Source organism: Anabrus simplex, chromosome 10, assembly GCF_040414725.1.
Source record: "Anabrus simplex isolate iqAnaSimp1 chromosome 10, ASM4041472v1, whole genome shotgun sequence".
In the NCBI taxonomy this organism is placed as follows: Eukaryota; Metazoa; Arthropoda; class Insecta; order Orthoptera; family Tettigoniidae; genus Anabrus; species Anabrus simplex.
In genome coordinates, this window is record NC_090274.1 from 15,971,859 (window position 1) to 15,995,663 (window position 23,805).

The window sequence follows — 23,805 nt, forward strand, 5'->3', positions numbered from 1 at the left end:
AGTGTTACCTAGCAACCTTGCAGGCTGTGATGTAAGGTATGGATGGCCAAACAATGTTACCTAGCAACCGTGCAGGCTGTGATGTAAGATATGAATGGATGACCAGACAATGTTACCTAGCAACTGTGCAGGCTGTGATGTAAGATATGAATGGATGGCCAGACATTGTTACCTAGCAACCGTGCAGGCTGTGATGTAAGATATGAATGGATGGCCAGACAATGTTGCCTAGCAACCGTGCAGGCTGTAATGTAAGATATGGATGGATGGCCAGACAATGTTACCTAGCAACCTTGCAGGCTTTGATGTAAGATATGAATGGATGGCCAGACAATGTTACCTAGCAACTGTGCAGGCTGTGATGTAAGATATGGATGGATGGCCAGACAATGTTACCTAGCAACCGTGCAGGCTGTGATGTAAGATATGAATGGATGGCCAGACAATGTTACCTAGCAACTGTGCAGGCTGAGATGTAAGATATGGATGGATGGCCAGACAATGTTACCTAGCAACCATGCACGCTGTGATGTAAGATATGAATGACCAGACAATGTTACATAGCAACCGTGCAGGCTGTGATGTAAGATATGAATGGATGGCCAGACAGTGTTACCTAGCAACCTTGCAGGCTGTGATGTAAGGTATGGATGGATGGTCAGACAATGTTACCTAGCAACCTTGCAGGCTGTGATGTAAGGTATGGATGGCCAGACAATGTTACCTAGCAACCGTGCAGGCTGTGATGTAAGATATGAATGGATGGCCAGACAATGTTACCTAGCAACCGTGCAGGCTGTAATGTAAGATATGGATGGATGGCCAGACAATATTACCTAGCAACCGTGCAGGCTGTGATGTAAGATATGAATGGATGGCCAGACAATGTTACCTAGCAATTGTGCAGGCTGTGATGTAAGATATGAATGGATGGCCAGACAATGTTACCTAGCAACCATGCAGGCTGTGATGTAAGATATGAATGACCAGACAATGTTACATAGCAACCGTGCAGGCTGTGATATAAGGTATGGTTGGCCAGACAGTGTTACCTAGCAACCTTGCAGGCTGTGATGTAAGATATGAATGACCAGAATAACACCCACGGTATCCCTTGCCTGTCGTAAGAAGCGACTAAATGGGCCCCAGGGGCTCTGAACTTTGGAGCGTGGGTTGGCGACCACGAGGCCCTTAGCTGAGTCCTAGCATTGCTTCCACTTGTGCCAGGCTCCTCACTTTCATCTATCCTATCCGACCTCTCTTGGTCAACTCGTGTTCGTTTCCGACCCCGACGCTATTAGGTTTGCGAGGGCTAGGGAGTCTTTCATTTTCACGCCCTTCGTGGCCCATGTCTTACTTTGGCCAATATCTTCATTTTTCGAAGTATCACCCTGTGGCCTCATTTAGATTCACACACCGTCGCCTGTTTTAACCCTGAACGCTCGAGTCCAGCTAACCCGTTCTCGCATGACCTCAGCACTAACTTCATCCATCGAGGCGATTCCTAACTTGTAATACCATGCCCTTTTCTGAGTAGGAGTTCTAAGGTGTTCCTGGAATCCCACTGTCGGTAGCCCTGAAGATTTTTTCCGTGGTTTCCCATTTTCACACCAGATAAATGCTGGGGCTGTAGCTTAATTAAGGCCACGGCCGCTTCCTTCCAACTCCTAGGCCTTTCCTATCCCATCGTCGCCATAAGACCTATCTGTGTCTGTGCGACGTAAAGACACTAGCAAAAAAAAAGTCTTCCTGAGGTGTGTGTGGATTTTTCTCAGCCTTTGTCATAGCTTTCAAAAGTTAACGGTTAGCTGTCGTACTTGAAGGGCCGGGTTCTATTTCATTGTTTTCACCTGTTTGTACCAGTCGTCGTTTGCATGTCTTACTTCCGACTTATGAATGAGATATCGTGAGTACACCCTGTGGATAGGGAACGCAGACGAAGAATGCACTGAAACTAGCTACCAAGGCTTTCAAATATGGCGGTGCAACAACCACTCTGTAGACTTGTTTCTAGCTCTTTGTCGAAACACATCCATCATTAACTAGTCAGCTGGGTACTAAGCCCCCTGCTACGGTGTAACAAAGCATCTCACTCCCGTGGTGGGAAGTGACATATCTTCAATCAAAACGAACATGGCGGAGGTAAACAAAAATTCCAACTTTGATCTGAAATTAAACATTAATAATAGAAACGTCTCCAATTGGAAATAGTGTATATGGAAGCTACTGAGTCCTGAGTTTGGTGAGTAAAGCACACAGTACATAGTCCCTGTGCACTCGGACTGGGACGAAGTGCTTATTTCTTATTCATTTCCTGGAATTAAATTATCGAGTTTAATGATGTGTTGGTTTCTGCTACATTCGTTAGAACTGCAGGAGATATTCGCTAACTACGATCAACTGGATAAATCTGAGCACTAATGCAGTTTGTTAATGCTGTGCTCATAGAAAGTTTTGCATGTTCTGGTTCATTGCACTTTTTATTTTGCTGTGTGTACAGTAGGCTATAGGCCTTATTATTCTTGTAGTGCCTTCTCCATTACTCAAGGTTGGCCACTGTCCTCATCAGTCTACTAAAATCTAGTCCTGTCCAATCCCGTAAGTTCCTCTACCAAGAGTGTTTCCTTCGACCGCAGCTTCCACGTCCATCAGTTTTACCCTCCATGATCAGTTTAAGTGGGTTGTACTTTTCACTCCTCACAATATGCCCAAGGTAGGCTGACTTTGTTCTCTTAATTGTACACATCAACATTCGTTCTCTCCTCATGCTTTTGAGTACGGCAGCATTGGAGACGTGGTCAGTCCACGAGATCCGTTACATCCTCCGGAACACCCACATCTCGAAGGCATTTATTCTCTTAATGGTGTTACATGTCAGAGTCCATGTTTCAGCGCCGTACAGAAGCACTGAATATACATAGCATCTGACGAAGTTGTGACGTGTCTTCATGTATAGGCCTAAAGCAACACTATTAAGCTATGAAAAACTAACAGAAACGCAACAAAAGACAAAGTTTGGTGAGATTTTGAACACTAAAATATCGTTCAATGTGTGGAAGATCAATACAGCACTGCGTATAGCCACTTTCGTCCCTGAGGCTTACTTGAACACGGCGAGACATATTGAGCGCCAGAGAGTCCAACTTGTTCCAGTTTGTCAGTTGCAGAATGTTAGCAGGAGAATTAGGACGGTGAACAATAAATTGTTCTCTTCAGTTCACAGCATAGCCTAGCGCAGATCCGCAGTGTCCCGTGCGTCTCAAGGAACTGATTGGCCACTCTGACTCGATGACCACAAACACGAAGAGCGGTAGCAAATCCTGTAACTACAGGTTGGAGGATGTTGTCTCTATATACTCTGAATACTCTGTTGCTCTGGATAGGAATTAGAGGCATACGTCCACGAATCATGGTCCAACCCCAGAACATGACTGAACATGGCACTCCAGGACAAAGAGCTCGTTCCATCTCCAGACTCCAACGCTCCTGTTGTATGGGTGCAAACTTCGTGACCTCACCAGAAAAGAGCGCACGCTTTCACTGTCCTTGCCGTATGTAGTGGTTTAAGAGAGGCCTCCTTAATATCACCCCTCCCTCGTGCAGTCTGATTTGACACATTCATTCCGGTAGCCCTCCGAAAATCCTGGCGGAACGAAGTGACAGTAGCAGTGGGCCTACGACGTGTAGAAGGCATCATACAGGGCTGTTTTTTTAACCTCCGATGGGCTATTAAAAAAGGACACATTGACATAACAAAATGATTTTTTCACTAAAAGTTTAGTAGTTTCTAACTTTTTCACATAATCGCCAAAACGATTTAGGCATTTGTCGTATCGTGGCACGAGCTTTCCGGTCCCCTCTGCAAAGAAGTCTGCCTCCAGTGAGGTAATGTGCGTCTCGACGGCCTCCTAGAGTTCTTCGTTTGTACGCCACAAATGGAAGTTTACGATCAGTGAACTTCCTACAGCAATCCCAGATATTTCAAGGTCTTCTTTGTACACAATATTGGCTCAACACGTAGGAAACTGGAAGCTTTGTTCACGTTGGGTCCCAACGATGACGACTGACGATCACAAAATTCAGCGAGTGGCGTCAGCCGTAATATTTCTCAGCGTTACCATAGTGAGGGGGAAGAGTTTTTAAAGTATGCCGTTACTGGCAATGGAACTTGGGTCCTGTATGACACTCCAGAAACCTAAGAACAGTCTAAAGCTGGGAATGCATCCTTCTCCAAACAAGCCAAAAACGTTTGAACTGACACTGAGCAACAGGAAAACTGTGGCTGCCTTTTTTGGGACCATAAAGGTGTCTTGTTGGTGAACTTTATGGAGCAGGAGACAGTCGAGACGCACGTTACCTCACTGCCGGCACACTTCTTTGCAGAGGGCATCAGAAAGCTGGTATCATGATACGACAAATACCTAAATCGTTTTGGCGGTTATGTGGAAAAATAAGTAGTAAACTACTAAACGTTTGGTGATAAAATCATTTTTATGTCAATGTGTCCTTTTATAGCCCATCGGAAGTTGAAAACAGTCTTCGTACATCGATCTTCCCTGCGAGTTTTTTTAACGTTATCAATCAGCAAACCGATTGTATTTTTCTGAACTTTTCCAAACTCTGGAGATATCACTCTGACTCACTCCATCACGAGCGATGACATCCATCTTGGAGAAAGTCGGTACTTGTGGCATGTTTGCTTCAGTTTTGCACCGATGTCCGTTAAACTGGCCGACACAACAAATGTCTCGTATCGGACAAATATCGAACCTGATCTGATTTTAGCGTCCCTATGTGTCTCAGATATTGACCTACAATGCATACCGTGACCTATACCGTCTGAAATAGTGCTGTGCACGTTTTTCCTTAGCACTGTACTATACATTCCTTGTTTGTAGGTGTCATCTTTACTGGATATTATGAAGAATCACCGCGTCTTAATGAAAGAAACAATAAATTGTCTCCAGAAGTCGACAACTGGAATATGCAGGTGTTAACAGAGGGGATGAACCAGCCGAAACAGTGTCCCATCTGCAGATATTTGTAAATACGCAAAATAAAATGAGAACCTGTGAACGCAACAATACGTTTATTGCAATTCTTATTTAACGTCTATCTTTAACATCTAAAACCATCTCTAACCATGACAAGAGAAAAATAACTTGTTACTTCGTAAAATCTTCTGTGGGCCCGTTTTACTTTAGGTTAACAAAGTAAAAAAAAAATGTAAAAATTAGTGCAATAAATTGACGTAATAATGGCATTTTATGTGATAAAATTACTTTAAAAACACGTCTTTCTGTCGCGAAATTTCCTTGACTCTCTCGTTTTCTGCTCCACCCATATAACTCGGAACAGCACCCCGTCCCCTGCAAAGAAGTCTACCTTTGCTCATGAATAAGACAGGCTTTTGTAAACATTTGTATATTTTTGTTAACTGAATGGTGAAGATGAATAACTTCCAAAATATTATTTTGACATCCCAAATAACACTGATTTACAATCGAGTAGAAATCTGACGTGTTTTGTGTTTGTTGTGCAGCTTTTCATGCCGATTTCAAATCTGAAAACCGTTTTGCTCTATCACGTCAGGTTTTGAAGATGTTGACAAAGTTTCAATTTTCATGGAACAGCATTAATCGAGAATTGTTTTCAATGTTTATTGTTATCTTTCTTACAAATCCGAACATTTTCATTTATTTCTTTTTTTTTATAATTGTCAGAGACAGTGGACATTTTGTGGTCCAGAGGTTGCATAAATTCACCAAATCTGTTTTGCTACGCGTGCGGCTATGTAACAAACAAATCCAATATGTGCCATTTGCACTAATCTTAGCTAAAGCCATGTTCATTAGTACTCCATGTAACAATCGGTGCTCTAGTGAAACTTCTGTGTGCGAGTTATTTTCCTTGATACAATGTTAAACATAATTATGTAAATGGTTGATGTCTTAAATCTCAAGAACGGTGCGTGATATGTTTTGTAAAATCCACCTGTAAATGAAGAATGTCTCTTTTGGTGGTATATGTTTAAATAAATAAATAAATAAATACATATTTTAAACAACATCTTTCAGTTGTCTTAGAACGCGTGTTGGGTACGAAGATATCCACCGATTTTGTTGTTGTTGTTGTTGATCAGTTTTATTACTAGTTGTTTAAAGATTAAACCCATATACTTTTGTATTCCAAGTAGAGTAATATGCTCTCTGACTGCCCTACATTATAGTCACAAAGTCATATCTCTTGACTTCATCAGATGTTATTGTTCAACATGTTCGCCACTGGAGTGATCAAAGAACTAGACTTGCTGTGAAAACTATCTCCTCCCTATTGCAAGTTCTTGTCAAACTGTGTTCCGTACTGTAATTTTTATAAAGTTTGTTGAAGGTTGGCCTAAATACTCTCATCTTTAATCGTGATTAGAATCTTAAGTTTGGATTGCACTTTACATGAACACTGGAACTTTGTAATGTGTCTTAATTTTTGGTTGATTTAGAGTATTCTTGAAATCTCTTCTCCAAATTTCGTCATTTCATTTGTGTAAGTACAATAACTTAAATTGAACATTCTAATTTTTTATCTACATTTAAAAAATAGGAACTGGAAGTAGTAGGCTTCATTTATATTTTGTTTTATAGTGTAAATTGAGTGCCCTACCTTGCGCCTCGACTTAATTGATCACCGGAGTTCCAACTGTTCATTCAATTTCAGACATCGTCAACACTTAATCATACTTCCTGTTACGGCGTATTCCAAAATGACATTGAATGTAACTTAATTTGCTTTGAGTGTGCTTTTTCTCAAGTTTTTAAGTATAATTTTACATATTTAAAGTTTGCATTCAATATAGGCTAAAGTTTACAGGTTTATTAGCGTTCATTTGTAATTATGGGCCTACATTCAGTGAGCCTCTACTGTTGTTCCACGTGAAGGATAAACCATTTTTAAATACATCATACCATTTAGTTTTGAAACTTACGTAAAATGGCCAGTAAAAATCAATAATTAGTCTGTATTTATCAAGCTTACAAATATTATTGGTGTTTGTACATAAGCGATTACTGTGTATAATTGCTGATTTGTCTTTTATTTTATTTTTTCGTAAGATATACATTTAACACGGCTTTGCAGGCCTCTTATGTTTCCGTGCCGAAAATTGACAGCTGATAGCCTGATACCCACTAGGCGATGCTCCGTCTGTGTCTGCACAAGCACTTGTATTTTCTCATGTTTGAGGATGTTTCATGATGAACGTGGTTTATTTCCTTAACAATTTACTGTTTTTGGTTGACATGAAAAATTACAGTTACGCCTTCTTCAGTGTTATATTCAATATAACGTCTCTTGTAGACTACAGGTTGTAAAACAAGGCATTTGGAGTGAATCTCCTCGTCTTGGGTAGTACACAAACACTTAACTCCGAACCAGCGGTGCTATCAGTGCCCATCTCCATGAATAAATGGTTTGCATGCTGCGTTTCGAGTTTGATTCCCGGTTGGATTGGGGATTTTAATATTAATTGATTAATCCCTGTGGTCCGTGGGCTGAGTGCTTGCGCCGTACTGAGCATTAGATAGTCGCACAGATAGCTTATAAGGCGTCTTGTTGAATGATCTACACCATGCCATTACTAGTGCTAAGAGAAATTTGGAAAGGGAATCACAGTCCAAGGAGAGGAAATCAAAACCTTGAGATTTGCCGATGATATTGTTATTTTATCTGAGACTGCAGAAGATCTCGAGAAGTTGCTGAATGGTATGGATGAAGTCTTAGGTAAGGAGTACAAGATGAAAATAAATAAGTCCAAAACAAAAGTAATGGAGTGCAGTCGAACGAAGGCAGGTGATATAGGAAATATTAGATTAGGAAACGAAGTCTTAAAGGAAGTAGATGAATATTGTTACTTGGGTAGTAAAATAACCAACGATGGCAGAAGTAAGGAGGACATAAAATGCAGACTAGCACAAGCAAGGAAGAGCTTTCTTAAGAAAAGAAATTTGCTCACTTCAAACATTGATATCGGAATTAGAAAGATGTTTTTGAAGACTTTTGTGTGGAGCGTGGCATTGTATGGAAGTGAAACATGGACAATAACTAGCTCAGAAAGAAAGAGAATAGAAGCTTTTGAAATGTGGTGTTATAGAAGAATGCTGAAGGTGAGATGGATAGATCGAATCACGAATGAAGAGATACTGAATCGAATTGGTGAGAGGAGATCGATTTGGCTAAATTTGACGAGAAGAAGAGATAGAATGATAGGACACATCTTAAGACACCCAGGACTTGTTCAGTTGGTTTTTGAAGGAAGTGTAGGTGGCAAGAACGGTAGGGGTAGACCAAGGTATGAATATGACAAACAGATTAGAGCAGATGTAGGATGCAATAGTTACGTAGAAATGAAAAGGTTAGCACAGGATAGGGTGGCATGGAGAGCTGCATCAAACCAGTCTATGGACTGATGACTCAAACAACAACACACAATAGTAAGATAAGGTAAGGTTTATTCTGCCTGAAGTTAACCTTACGGCAGTAGGTGACAAAAAGAGATATCATGTGACATGGTAGTTTGTAAAAAAGAATGGTCAGAACATATCTGCGGATAGAAGTATCACAGTAATATCACAGTAACTCTGCCTATCGTAAGATCGACCACAGCACCCTTAGCAGAGTCTGACTCCTCATTTTCATATTTCCTATCTGACCCCGACATTATTAGGTTTGCGGGGTCCTTCTTATGCCGATACCTTCATTGTTCGAAGGCCTTACCACGACCATCGGCCGCTCAGCTGAAGAACATCCCTGCTCTACGCATTCCCCAGGTGCGTCCACCATGAGCCATTCAGTGAAGAACGACGTACACTACTTCCTTTTGTCTGCGGTAAACTGCCGGTTAACTTTACCACGTGTGTGCATCTTGCTAATAAAAGTTATAGAAGAACGAACGGACAGTATGTTTTCATTTCCGATCTTGAGGGGAACACCCTCTTTCTGCCCAGGAGATTCGGCGTTGTTATAAAAGGGGATGGCGGAAGCGGGTGCGTGGGTTTTTATTTCTTTCTCATTTTCTATTTATAATTTGTAATTATAATATAGTTGCATACATTATTGTACATGTGTGTATAGTTGTGTGGATGTTTATATGAATAAGTTGTCTTTTTTTTTTCCTATTTGTTTTACGTCGCACCGACACAGATAGGTGTTATGGTTACGATGGGATTAGAAAGGCCTAGGAATGGGAAGGAAGCCGCCGTGGCCTTAATTAAGGTACCGCCCCAGCATTTGCCTGGTGTGAAAATGGGAAACCACGGAAAACCACCTTCAGGGCTGCCGACAGTGGGGTTCGAACCCACTATCTCCCGGATGCAAGCTCACAGCTGCGCGCTCCTAACTTCACGGCCAACTCGCCCGGTAATAAGTTGTCTTAACATCACAGGTTTTTCCTTCCCGTACCCATACACATTATTACCATTAACATACGCATGGACAGTGACTTGCACTTGGGAGGGGAAGGTGATAGAGGAGGAAGAAGTGAGGATAAGAAAGGATGTCGAGTGCTGAGAGGGTTGATGTACAGTAGGGCGTAGAATCGTATCGGAACGGGAACCGGAGATCGTAATGGAGGATTTGAGCTTAAAGTGATGAAAGGTTTTGGGTTCAGCTTCAGCAGATGGAGTTGAGGTACCGTAGGGGTCTAGAAGGAACATTGTTTATGCGAACAATGCAGGACGCCGTCGCCTGGCGACTGAGCCGGGGGCCACAGCTAAGCGGGGGCCGAGGCCCTCGGGCCCACCGCATGGCGATCTACGACCCCGACCAGAGGTGGCCCTCGTTTTACGGTGAGTATAGTCCTGTTTCCAGATACTAGAAGGGAGGTGAAGTTAGCGTGCACTGCCTCTTCCTGCTTCCAAAGGGAGAGTGACCCATTGAGTTTGGCTGTTGCTCTTGAAGCACAGAACATGAGTTCCCTTCTACCAAGAGTTAGCTGTTAGGCTCCGTCCTTTCCCGAGCGTGCCGTGTCTTATTACGTTATTGATACTGGACACTGAGTTAATCAACAAACGGACGAAGAAGGCCTCAGTAAGTGGAAACAACTACGTACTTCTTCATTATACGCTATTATGCCTTTCAGCGTTCAGTCTGAGAGCCTCTGTGATTTACTAATTGCCTCCACAATGCGCCGAGCTGAGTGGCTCAGATCGTTCAGGCGTTGGCCTTCTGACCCCAGCTGGCTCAGTCCGACCGGTATTTGAAAGTGCTCAAATACGTCAGCCTTGTGTCGTAGATTTACTGGTACGTAAAAGAACTAAATTCAGGCACCTCGGCGTCTCGAAAACCGTAAAAATGAGTTAGTGGGACGTAAAGCCTATGTTATATTATTATTATTATTATTATTATTATTATTATTATTATTACTACCTCCACAGTCCTCTGTTTGTAACTAGCTCTGTGGCCTCGTGTAGTTTCATATCTCTTGTCTTTAAATTATTAGAAACTGAGTCTAACCATCGTCGTCTTGATCTCCCTTTACTTCTCTTAGCCTTCATGATCGAGTCCATTATTTTGCTAGGTAATCTATCCTCCTCCATTCGCCTCACATGACCCCCCGCTGAAGCCGATTTATGAGTACAGCTTCATCAATAGAGTTCATTCCTGACTTAGCTTCCATCTCCTCATTCTGAGTACCCCTCTGACATTGTTTATACCAGCGATCATGCTCGCTTCTTTCATATCTGTTATTTCTAACTTCCTGAGTCCACTCAGTTTTCACTCCCGTACAGCAGAGTTGGTTTGAAAACAGACCAGGGTAATGTTAGTTAGGTCCGGGAGCTGATGTTGATCGCACCTGCGAGTTCACCGCAATAGCTTTGCTGCACCTTAATTTAATCTCACTATACTGCCATCCTGGGAGAATGCACATACTAAATACAGTTGAAATTTGTTATAACTAGAGACGAGAATTATAGGCACTAAAACATTTAAAATAGGCAGGGATATAGGCTCTTAAATTAGCCAAAAGGCATTTAAATAGGCACTAACGTGTAAAATAGAAAAAAAATAGGCATGAAAAAATTACTTATAATTTAATAACACACTCAATTACTATAAAAGGAATTTACAAGCAACGTTTCAATGTTTTCCGGTAACAATCTTGTTCTTTCGTGCATAATGTTCTTGCACTGAGAGAAAGATCTCTCAAAATCATATGAAGTGATTGGACAAAACTTCAGTGAAGTCACTTCATCTGGTTTTATTTCGCTGACAGCGGCTGCCTTCCCCTGACTTCTTCCACAATCCTAAATGACTACACCAGGGGCATGCCACTCTTCTCCAACTTGGTGATTGCTCCCGGCAGCTTGTTGAAATTTTAAGATGCTCCGGTTTATGCAGAGGTATATTAGCTCCATACATTGCAGTGCATAGGTCTGAAGAAAATGGTTGTTGGTCGCTTCCCGAAGTGGACTGGTAGAAAGGCTGCGTTAATACAGATTTATGTACTTGTACCAGATGCATCACAGTATTTCTAAGTGGATCTATGTGGTATTTTTCTCACATTTGATCTGAAAAATAATAAAATAAACATAAATTACAATGTCCCTATATCTTAAATTTCTACAGTTGGGCCAGTTGGCAATAATTCTTAGTAAATATCATGCATTTGTTTCATAAAAAATAAGACTATTAGATGATGTTCCTAGAAGTACAAAACTTTAAAGCAGGAACAAGGGAATTAGTAATTTTCATGGAAATATGTCCTCAAGGATTTTCAGTTATAATATGGCAGTATCGTGTAGAGTTCACCGGGTGAAAAATATAATAAACAAGACGTGAAACGATACCGGAGTAGCGTAGAGGAGAGATCCGTTCTTTATGCTTGCCAAGCTGGCCCTAGCAGTATTCTTACTTATATAGAAGAATGAAAACGGAGGCACTATAAATCTCAGACTTGTGAACAATTTATTTGTTTCTACTCGCCGGCTTTGGTCAGCTGTCATGAAGACTATTTTCTGTTGCCTGCAATAGATCCTGCATAATGTGTGCCCATAAGGCACAAACGAACTTACCTCCTTACAGCAAGCTTGACAGACTACCCTTCCATCCGTAGTAAAATTGGGATCCCCTGTGATCCACTGCTTCAGCCAGTAGGACTTCGACGATTTTTCTTTAGGCATTGCCACAAATACACTTCTTCTTCTTCTTCTTCTTCTTCTTCTTCTTCTTCTTCTTCTTCACAAAGAAACCAACACGTTCTGAACGTAAAGCGTACGCGTACGACAGTTCTCATGGAAAGAAGGTACGGGGCATATGGGTTGTACAACATAGTTCGACGTTGACTGGTTCTCGCATATGCCTTAGAAGGTTGGAGGGGTTGAAGGCTTTTAGGTCAAATTGTTCCTTGCTTCTCCTGACGGAAATTTCCCTAGAACTATTTCTGGTGACTTCTGAGAATGGCCATTTTTGTTCGTGGGGTAAACAGATATTGAGAAAAGAGAATATAATTCTGTCGAGCACACTAGCTACAACATAATGCACTGGAAGAAAATCGGCTTTTTTAAAATAGTCAAAAGGCATCAAATAGGCAATTATACTCCAAATACGCACAAATCCCTGAAATATGCATTTATAGGCACAATAAAACCAACGAAATATAGCTAAAAAGGCCCTAAAACGGATTTATACATCAGAAGCCTACGTTTCTGAACACAGGAATAAAATAGGCAAATAGGCAAATTCACGTCTCTAGTTATAACCACATTGGTTTCAGCGACAACTCGTTCCTCATAAGAAATGTATTTTTCAGCCTTGCTTAATACGACAAACGTATATGCGTTTACCTCGCATATAACGTTGTTAACAACCTAAGTTTGGAATACGATTTTCTAAGAACCGAAGTATTGTAGGAAATATTTTGTTGAAGTCTGACAACCTGACAAATTCTTTCCTGTTCCCTTTTGTAATACACCTCGGGTATGCAGACAGATTCCTCACCTCCATTCCAACCAGTATTACCTGCGTACGGTCAGTTTTGACTGGAAGTTTCATCTAAGTGCACGCACTTTAACGCAGTATGACTACTAAAAGAAAACTTTTAACGTTTGATTCACCAAATTGAGAATAGAATTTAAAAAGCTGGCGTGTATCGTGAGCTTGGCCTTGTTAATTCCACATTAAAAACGATATGGAAGAGCAAGGATAAAGTTGTTGCTGCATTTGAACAGAATGGTTCGAAAATTAAGCGGCTACGAAAATCTGAACGGAGCGATGTGGATGAAGCCTAATGTATGTTACTGTATTTTTCATTTTCCACCTCACTAGACTTACAATACGAATCTCGGTTACTACGACACTCGTTTATAATGATAACAATTTTTCAGGTCCCTTGGATGTCGTTATAACAGAGTTCTACTGTACTTGAAATGATCTATCTACCTGTTCAGCTTTGTATCCCAGCTTGACATTCATTTTTCTCACGTTTCTTTCGTACTGATATAATTTTAGTCTTGGAAAGGTTAATTTTCATATCACATCTATTTTCAGTTTCCAAGATATTACACTCCAGGCTTTCGACACAATCTGCCATCACCTGATTTACCAAAAAACACTGTTCTTTTGCATTTTCCCTCCCTATGTGTGATTCTTTATTTACTGTCCAGAAAGGTTTCCCTGCTGCCTGACCTAGCCTTTCCAGGTTATTACCAAAATCTTCCATGACTTCTTCCTAGATTCCGCAATTATTTGTTTCGCTCTGTTTCTGTCGTGAATGTACAATTACCCGTCTGCATTAGTTCTTGTTTGGAACCATTTATGATACGCCTTCCTTTTACGTTTACAAGCTGTCATTCTGCCAAGATGTTTCGCTTTATTCGAATCTTTACACACAGTTGTTCCTAGGCATTCCCTTGATGTTTCTACTACAGTTTCCTGTACGCCACCCATTTTCTTTCTAACTAAACATGCTTACTGTCTATTGTTTGGAACTTTTCACTTGTACTTCTGTCTAATTTCCTCGTCTTGGAGATTTTCTACCCTTATTCGTAGAAGACAGATTTCACTTTCTCTATCCTAGTCCTAGATGTAGTTAGTTCACTACAAATCAGATAGTAGTCAGTATCATCAAAAATTCCCCAGAATACCCGCACATTCCTAACACGATTTCCTGAATTCAAAATCGGTCATTAGTTAGTCGAGCGGTGAATAGCCTTCTGCTTTAAGAATGTATTCGTAACTGGCATACTAGCGCAGACGTCCAGTAAACGCTTCTCATTCCTATTGGCTTCCATATCTTTCCCACATTTACCCATCACCTTTTTATATCCTTCAGTTCTATTTACAACGCCCATTAGCACTTTCGTATCCTTGCTGTTGACCCTGATTGCGATGCCACTAAGTGCTTCATAAAGCCTGTCAAATTTTTCGAAGTTTCTTCTTCTTCTCCTTATAAACTAAGAAACACATTCTACTTAGCCAGAGATGCGCAGTACCTTCATACAGTTACAATTTCGCAGCTTTGACGTGTCTTGGGACCTTGCGTGATCTCCTCCTTATCCGTAGCATCATAGTTTCTTCTTCGGAAATATTAGTGATTTAGCGGCCGTATTTCCACATACATGCTATACGGCTCATTGTTGCCACGAGTGTATTGGGAATGGCGGAGTAAGGTTTGAAAATGTATCAGTCAAAAATATCTCCTAATTGCCAGCGGGACATTGGCCAACACGCTGCGATTAACATGCCATTTGGATATCAATGTTTCGCCTGCTACTCTCACCTCCATTAAGTCCTGTCATTTTCATAAACTTGCAAGGAAAAGCAAAGACGAACTAGTTATAATCAGTGGCGTATCGTTCAAGGTAGTCTGGGTAAACTAGATTTTAAAAAGAGCAAGTTTGGAATTGTTACGTACACGCATAAGACAAATTTTATACCGGTAGTTCGATGCTCAATACAATAATTTAACTGTTTGAAATTTGATATAACTTCTTGTCCATGAAATTGCATTATTATTATTATTATTATTATTATTATTATTATTATTATTATTATTATTCGTTATGCCTGACTAAGGCGCACAATTGAACTTATTTACCTGATGTTGCCTTATTCTTCTCCCAAAATCTCATCTTCTCGCTGTGGCTTTTGTTGCCGTCTTCTGACAGGGTTTTATTAGTGGTAGAGCTTCGATGGTCTGCAAAGCGGTGATTGTCGCCCAATTTTCTGAACTTAGATCTGTCTAATACACAGTTCAAAAAAATAAGGGGAACATGTTTTTGAACGTATGCCATGCTCCACAAAACAATACCTCACACCTAGGTATATTACCAACTAAACCTTTATTCTTTTACTGTTGAAGTATACAAAAGAACATCGATGGATTCGCGTTCATTTTGAGAACACAAGCGGAAAAATCTAAATCGGGGCGAAAACAAATTGATAACAGTTCCCCATGGTGGTTTTTTTAATCATAGTTTGAGAGCTTCAGTATCGTGAATGTCCTCCACGAGCATTTATCACAGCTTGGCACCTACGTGACATGCTCCGTATAAGTCGACGGAGGTCACGTTGCGGTATCAGGTCCCATTCTTCAATGTTCGAGGTCTTGGAGAGTCTGTGGTGGAATAGGACTCCCACGAACACTTCCATCAAGCCTATCCCACACATGCTCGATGGGATTAAGGTCGGGACTCACTGCTGGCCATTCCGTCTCTTGAATGTCCAGTTCTCGCAAGTTAGCTCTGGTGATGCGCGCTACATGAGCACTGCCATTGACATGCATGAGTACGAATTCAGGGCCAACACCGTATGCAGCAACCAACACATGCTGTAGCAGTATCTGCTCGATGTACCCCGCAGCGGTAAGATTACCACGGGCGACGACAAGATTCCTACGGCCATCAATACTGATGCCACCCTACATCATCACAGAATCTCATCCGAATCGGTCGCCTTCCTGGACAATATTTGGCATGTACTGCTCACCATGGCGTCTCCATATACATTGACGTCCATTACGCTGTGCCAGGGGAAATCTGGACTCGTCTGTGAACAACACTAGTCTCCATTGGCGAAGTTACCAGTTGCCGTGGGCACGGGCAAACAGAAGGCGAGCTGCGCGATGTTGCTGCGTTAAACGGGGCACTCGAACAGGGCGTCTGGGTCGTAAGGACACTTCTCTTAACCTATTCCTTACTGTCTGGTTAGAGACCGTGACTCCAGTGACCCTCCTGAGGCCTTGTTGCAGTTCTCTGGCAGTTGCTGAACGACGCCGCAACGCACAGATGGTCAGATATTGGTCATCCTGTGGGGTTGTCATGCGTCCACGACCTTGTCCAACCCTCCTTGTGAACTGGCCTGTTTCATTGTAGCGATTCCAAAAGCGTTGAATAACTGACGGAGATACATTGAGATCCACAGCAACACGACGAAAAGTCCATCCTTCCTGGATCCAAGTGATGGCCGTTGCGACTTGAATGCTGGTTTACGTACAACGTGCTCAAATGACCGCAGTAGTCTTGTGTAACTCACAACGACACACGGCTACGCCTACAGATGGAGTATAACTTCGATTTGACATACCCTGAGTAGCTAACGAGGGGAGGTCAGACCGATTTCGTTCAAACTTTGTAGGTTTGTAGTACTACATCACAAAAACACACTGGCAAAGTAGTAACGCACAACTCTCAAACATTTTCGAAAAAAGCTATTTTTGAAAATGTCGGAAAAAGTTGAGATGTATGACATGGCAGGTACCATCAAGCGAGAGACTGTGGCGCGGTGGTCGAGTGTTTAAGGTTCTCCACTCCAGTTATGAAGATGGTGAGTTCGAGTCACGCTGCTACCCGTTTTTTACCCCACTTTTCCTCCTTTTTTCATCTATTACAAATTTATTTTCTTCTGTTACTGTCAAAATAGACTTTTAAATTGTTTTTCCCAGTAATTCGGCCTCTTCTGTAATCTGTACAGAGTCGCTGGGATCCAGTAAGCGATTTATATAAAGAAGGTCCTCGACGTAAGCCATGGCCCTTTTCAACTCTGTATTTATTGCTTGCTCTCCCGGGTAATCGTTTGCACTTTGCGTAGTTTCACATTCAAGAAGCCAACGGCCGTAGCCGCGTTGAAACACCGGATCCCGTGAGATCTCCGAAGTTAAGCAACATTGGGCGTGATCAGGAGTTGGATGGGTTGCCACGCGCTGTTGGTTGGGGGTAAGGGAATGGAGGAGCGGAAAGGAACTGGCCACCCACCCGCACGTAAATTCCGGCTCAGGAACACCTCTGCGGAGGTTCGGACATGCCATCGGGCAGAATAACCCCTTACCTACATTCAAGAACACTTTCGTTCGAACATAATTCAACATGCGAGATCTCCATGCCGATCGAACTTACCGTAAGCACGTCTGGTTTCATCGCACACAACCGTTACACGACACAGCGCGGTCAGTGACTGACTGCTGCTCTCATTCATTCGCAACACGAGAAAAAAGGGGATCAGGAAATGTCAGGGGGAAAAAAGTTGAGACGAGCGTGACTCGAACTCGCCATCTTCATAACTGAAGAACCTTAACCACTCGATCATCGCGCCACAGTCTTTCGCTTGATGTTACCTAGCATGGTAAACCTCTCGTAACTTTTCTCGACATTTTGAAAATACCTCTTTTCGGACATTTTTGAGAGTTGCGCGCTATTACTTTGCCAGTGTGTTTTTGTGATGTAGTACTACCAACCTACAAAGTTTGAACAAAATCGGCATGCGGACATCGTGACTTCCCCTTGTAAGATCTCAAGGTATGCTGTACGACCATTGGAACCCCATCTACCCCATTAACGTTCATATACCAGACTTTACAAAACACGTTCCCCTAATTTTTTTTAACTTTGTACAATGTCATCTGTGATCTGGTGTCCTGTTCTGAAGTTTTTCAAATGGATGCAACCGCAAATGCGAGGCAGTTACGGCCAAAGCTGCTACCGAGAAAACTGTGACGTTAGACAAGTAGAAAAATTTGAATTTGTTGTGTAAAGTGCAGAATTGCTGCGATATCAGAACCATGCCGAAGTTCATTTCAGCAGTTCCTGCAGATCATCGTACGAGAAATCTGAATTGGGGGGGGGGGGGGGGGCGGGAGGGCAAAGCTATTTTGCCCTTTCCTCTTCCTTTTCCGAATGAAAATAATTTGAACTTTTTTACCTTCTATTCATGCTCCACCGCGGGGACAACTCAGGACTTGCATGATCGATTACTTCATCTCCTCCTTAGCGCTTAGTCAGAGAAAACCTGATCTTCAGTTAAATTATAAGTTAATCATGGAAATACTAACTGTATTAAAATTCACCAAAGAATTCAATAGCATTTATTTCGTCGATTAATTACCGTTAATTATTATCCAGTTTCATTGTGATTGTGAATACTTTCTTTCGAGTGAGATTGTGGTGAACCTTTTTAAACCTGTAAATGCATATGTTGGCAACACTGCACATTAGTCTACACAGAAAGGGTAACATGTAAAGGCGGCATCAGGCGCCATGTAATCGCATCCGACTTCGCATGGTCTATCCTTGTCCTTTTATGGTCCTCCTTTCCGTCTTTCGCGGGATGTCACTGTTTTACATCAGATTTGTTGTTTTATAATGTAGCTTATTGGCTCTAATGTGTGTTTTTCTTTGTTTCAGTTCTGAAATGCCTTCGGTTATCAACAGATCCGGTTACGTTAAAACTAAAACGAGGTGAGTTCTTTACATTTCTCGCGTGGTCAGTCTGACTCCTCCCGTTTTATTCCCCATGAAACAGTGAACTGACAGGCATCTGTTTAGCAACTGGCTTTGTCTAATGTACCGGGTGCTCCAGCTAACGTGGACACCGTCAGTATTTTCTGAAAAGTTTTAAGGTTTTCGCTAATTGTATGTACCGAAAAATAGAATCAAATGGAAACACATTTTTCTACTACATTTCAAAGTTTTTAAGGTATGTATTAACGTTCAAAATCGCCTTTTTCGCCCAAAAATGCCATTTTAATTTTTTCACTGGAAATGAAAGCTTGAAGTCTCTACTTCAAAATGAGGTATAATTCATACATATATTACAACTGTAAGTATCCGAAAATAAGATTTAAATAGCCACGTACGCGCGTGATAAGGGGCGTGGCTGTAGTGTCCTGCTTACATGTAAACATCTTGTCAGATTTTCTTATTCAAATTTACTCTTTGGTGTGACATGCCTCCTGAGTACATAGTTCATAGTTCTGACTAACAGATGTCAATACTTGTATATTCCAAAAACTTTTATTCCATTGATAGGCAACGGATATAAACAAAACTTCATTGTGGCCAAGTTGTCTTTCACATTGTGACCAAAGAGTTTGTTTCTCTGTTAGTGTGTATAAAATGGGTTCTAAAAGCCGATGTAGAGCAAAGAAAAAGGGAAAATTTCATGGAAACAGACATAGCAAGGTGAATGTCAGTGTTACTTGTGCTATCAGTATAAATAGTGAGACGGAAGGTAGGCCTAATGTAAGTGAATCATTTGCTAATGATTCTCAGTCCAAACTTTCGTCTGTAAATATTGAGTCTGATAGTGTTAGTGACATTTACAATATCATTATTGACATAGAGTGCTTTACACGTATAATATCTGCATTAGCCTGCCCTAGTTGCATCAGCTGTAATACAGTTTTTGCAAAAAACCTAGGAATTCGGAGATTTGGTTGGGGAATGTCCCTTGCATTATTTTGCAGCAACTGTGATCATGAATTCCGCAACTGACAGGAGCACTCATCGATAAGATGCAAAATTATTTGGAATTGCTTTACGTTCCAACACAAGCAGTATTCACGCCATGCCAAATGGCATATGGGCCACATTGTACCATTTGACAGCAACAGAGGACCATCCGACCCACCATTGGTGTCCTGTAGGAACTGACAGCTGGTGCTCATATCAGTGAGCTAAAGAAAAGAATGAGATAGAACAATTTTAATTCAAACCAGGCCTGTCGTTTGGCATTCTTCAAGCACTGAAGCCTGTATATGAGTGACTCACCGACCCAGCAATGCTGAGTCCTTGCATGGATTGACTCAAAATAATAAGTCATTCAGTGCCATGTTATGGAGAAGGTGTCCTAAGGAGACATAAATATGGGGCTTGATACCTTAAAATTAGGAGTGATGGATGCTGTTTGCCATTTCAACTGGGAGAACGGAGTGGAAATAGAAAAACATAAGAGGATGGGAATTGCTCCTGGCAAGTACACATCATCTGGTGTACTCGAAGCTGATGCGATACGGTTGCACAAAGGTGCAAATCAAAGTATTGCAGAACAAAAGCAGAGGAGGCAGTATTTGAGAGGCAGAAGAAAACTAAAAGAAGACAAGAAACTTCTAAAAGTGGGTCCAACCTATGGAGCAGGCAAGTTTCTAGGTGCCCAAATAAGTGGATCATGTTCATAACTTAGTCCTAAAACTTCAGTGCTGTTTTTCTTGAATGTAATTTTTTGCACAGCTTCCCACATTTCAAATAAATTTAAATATCCTTAAAATTGAGATAGAAAAATCAATAATAGATTAAATTAAAGCTAATGAATGTGGGAATGTTGTAAACTAGTACTTTCTTAATATTGTGATTATTGTTATTATTATTATTTTTATAGCCATTGTAACACGGGTGATTAATTATTTTTAAACTTTTGTCAAAAATTATGTCTAGCTCCCTTTCTGTTTTTGATAATTAGAAGATCCTAGTTCACAACATTCTATGAATGAAATACTTCAACTTGGTGAAAACAATTTCAAGATTATAACATTTTTGGAAATTTTATGACATTTTGAAAATGTATGTGTTTTTTTCATAAAACTAAATTTTTGGGTGAAGATAAGGCACAAAATTTTGATTGAATTGTACGAAACTGTTAGTCTAATATTTTTTGTTTTTTGGTACGAAACTCAAAAAAATCGATTAAGAATTGTGGATTTTCCTTCTAAACGTTAAAACATACCAGGAGGAATTAATTGGTGTATTTGCGGTGGGATGTCAGATAGGGTGTGAATGTGATAGAGTTCTTCGGGCTGCAGCAAGAATCATTATCATCCGCGCATTCCCTTACACTGATACATTTTTTTTTTTTTTTTTTGGCGTTTCATGTTACTATTTTTAAAAATTTACTTCCTATACAAGGAAATAGAAAAGAAAGTTGCCCTACGTGGACTAGATGAAATGATGTTTTGTCACCAAAGTAACTTTTTGAACAGTGCTTTGAAGAAGAGACAGTGATGTGATATGATTTGTATAAAAACAGGAAACTTACGCTACAAGTTTAACAAAAGAGTTGATGATCTCGTGTTCAACCCCGGCAGAGGTCGTGTGTGATCTCTGGTGACACATAGGTCGCCCAACTGCCATCTTACCCCCTGTAGGTGGGGGACGCAGACGAAGACTACACCCTTGCCTGTTGTAAGAGGCGACTGAAATGGGCGACCAAGGAATTACAACATTAGAACCATGAGACCTTTTGTGATTGGTACCATTACGTGCGGAACACCATGGGTTTGTGTTGCCTGTGGGTGTTACCATGTTTGATTAACCGTGGGTCTACGTTGCCTGTCATTAGTACCACTATGTGTTCCGGCTCCATGGCTAAATGGTTAGCGTGTTGGCCTTTCGTCACAGGGGTGCCGGGTTCGATTCCCGGTAGGGTCGGGAATTTTAAGCATCGTTGGTTAATTTCGCTGGCACGGGGGCTGGGTGCATGTGTCGTCTTCATCATCATTTCATCCTCATCACGACGCGCAGCAGGTCGCCTACGGGTGTTAAATCAAAAGACCTGCATCTGGCGAGCCGAACTTGTTCTCGGACACTCGTGCCACTAAATGCCATACGCCATTTCATTTTCATTATACCACTATGTGAGCAACACCGTGAGTATACGTCACCTCCGATTAATTCCACAAAGTGAGGAACACCACGTCAATATCGGCGCCCGTGGTTAGTCACACTATGTGCGAAACACCATGGGTTTGTGTTACCTGCGAGTGGTGCCATTGTGTGTGACATACCGTAGGTCTGCACTACCTGTGATTAAATATAGGAGTGTGATAGGGCGATGGCACAATCGGATAAAGTAGATCAAGACGGAGTGTAAATTAGGAGTTAATAAAAGCATAGGACTGACAGAACTGCTGATGGCGGCAGGTATAGTGGCTACTTTATTAGTCATCGAAGGCGTTGAGATGAACCCAGGCCCATTGACATGGAGAAAATCAAGGAAGTTGTCCGCGATGCTTCTCAGGCTTCTACTTAGGCATAATGTTTTTAAATGGAAATTAATAATAATAATAATAATAATAATAATAATAATAATAATAATAATAATAATAATAATAATAATAATAATAATTACCTGAGTTCAATGCAGCTAACATTTTACAATTTGGCTAGGCTTATCAGGATAATTGTAAACTGGTGGAAATCCCCTGTGGGTGGGGGACGCAGATGAAGAATGCACCCACGGTATCCCTGCCTTTATTATTATTATTATTATTATTATTATTATTATTATTATTATTATTATTATTATTATTATTATTATTATTATTCTGAAATGATTTTGTGAAACTTCTTATTAACACATGCAAAACTGAAGCGACATTTTGAGTTGCACTGATTTTTGAAACAAGTACATCGATTTGTTCGGCACTGATAGTTAGCAGGTTTAGAGCAACACGTCTGAAAACCTTGTCCACTGAATGGTGACCTCCTTGATACAGCCTCCCTGAAAGAAATAAGTGTCCAATATAGTAAATACCTGAGTTCAATGCAGCTAAAATTTTACAATTTGGCTAGGCTTATCAGGATAATTGTAAACTGGTGGGAATCCCCTGTGGGTTGGGGACGCAGATGAAGAATGCACCCACGGTATCCACTGCCTGTCATAAGAGGCGACTAAAAGGGGAGACCAAGGGATGATAATATTAGAACCATGAAGCTATTTGTGCTTAGTACCACCACGCGGGGAACACCATGGGTCGCTTTTACGTGCGCGTAGTAACACTATGTTAGGTACCAAATAGGTTCGTGATTAGTAACACGCAGGAGCACCGTGCCGTCAGGTTTTTACAGTACCTGTGATTAGTACACTATATTAGCGACACCATGGGTAGGCGACACTATGGTTCTGGCTTGTTTATGATTAGTACCCACTATATAAGGAACACCACGGGATAGTACGAGTCCCTGTGGTTAGTACACTTATGTGATGAAAACCATAGGTTTGCGTTGCCTGTAAATGGCGCCGCAATGTGCGAAACACCATAGGTCTGTATTACATGTGCGAATTTCACAACCTGTGAGTAGTACCGCACCATGACATATACCATGGTTCTACATTCCTACCGATAAGTACCATTATGAGGGGCCGATGACCTGGATTCTGGACCCCTTTACACTCCAAGCATAATCGACTCAGTATCGTGCTACAGAAGCAGTCCCTTCGTCAGTTTTGTTCTACGCCAGCTTCTTTGCATGTGAGGCACTGTGGTTCGGTTCCACTGATCGTTTTAAATTCATATCCACCGACCCATCCACCCATCCACCCACCCACCCATCCATCCATCCATCCGTCCGTCCATCGTCACGTTTTGAATTGTGGTCAGTGGAGGATTTTGGGTTTTTAATTTGTCATTTAATTTCCTACCATTAGGGGGCGATGACCTAGATGTTAGGCCCCTTTAAGCAAGAAGCATCATCATCATCATCAAACTGGTTGGAGATCGCGTTCGCCTTTTTGTACGTTCTGATTGGGCTGCAATGCATCAGGTTT

At 41.3% G+C, this 23,805-nt stretch overlaps 1 protein-coding gene across 5 annotated transcripts in view; it reads left to right on the forward strand.

Annotated features, from left to right (window-relative positions):
* Positions 1-23,805, forward strand: part of Efa6 (Exchange factor for Arf 6) — a 366,073-nt gene that overhangs the window by 213,611 nt on the left and 128,657 nt on the right. For all 5 annotated transcript variants that reach the window (XR_010861133.2, XM_067154852.2, XM_067154853.2 and 2 more), the window contains exon 3: positions 18,669-18,722. Coding sequence is in view for 4 of the 5 variants with exons in the window: in XM_067154852.2 (XP_067010953.2) it covers positions 18,669-18,722 (54 nt within the window). In the remaining variant the exon portion in view is untranslated. The remainder of the gene's footprint in view (positions 1-18,668; positions 18,723-23,805) is intronic.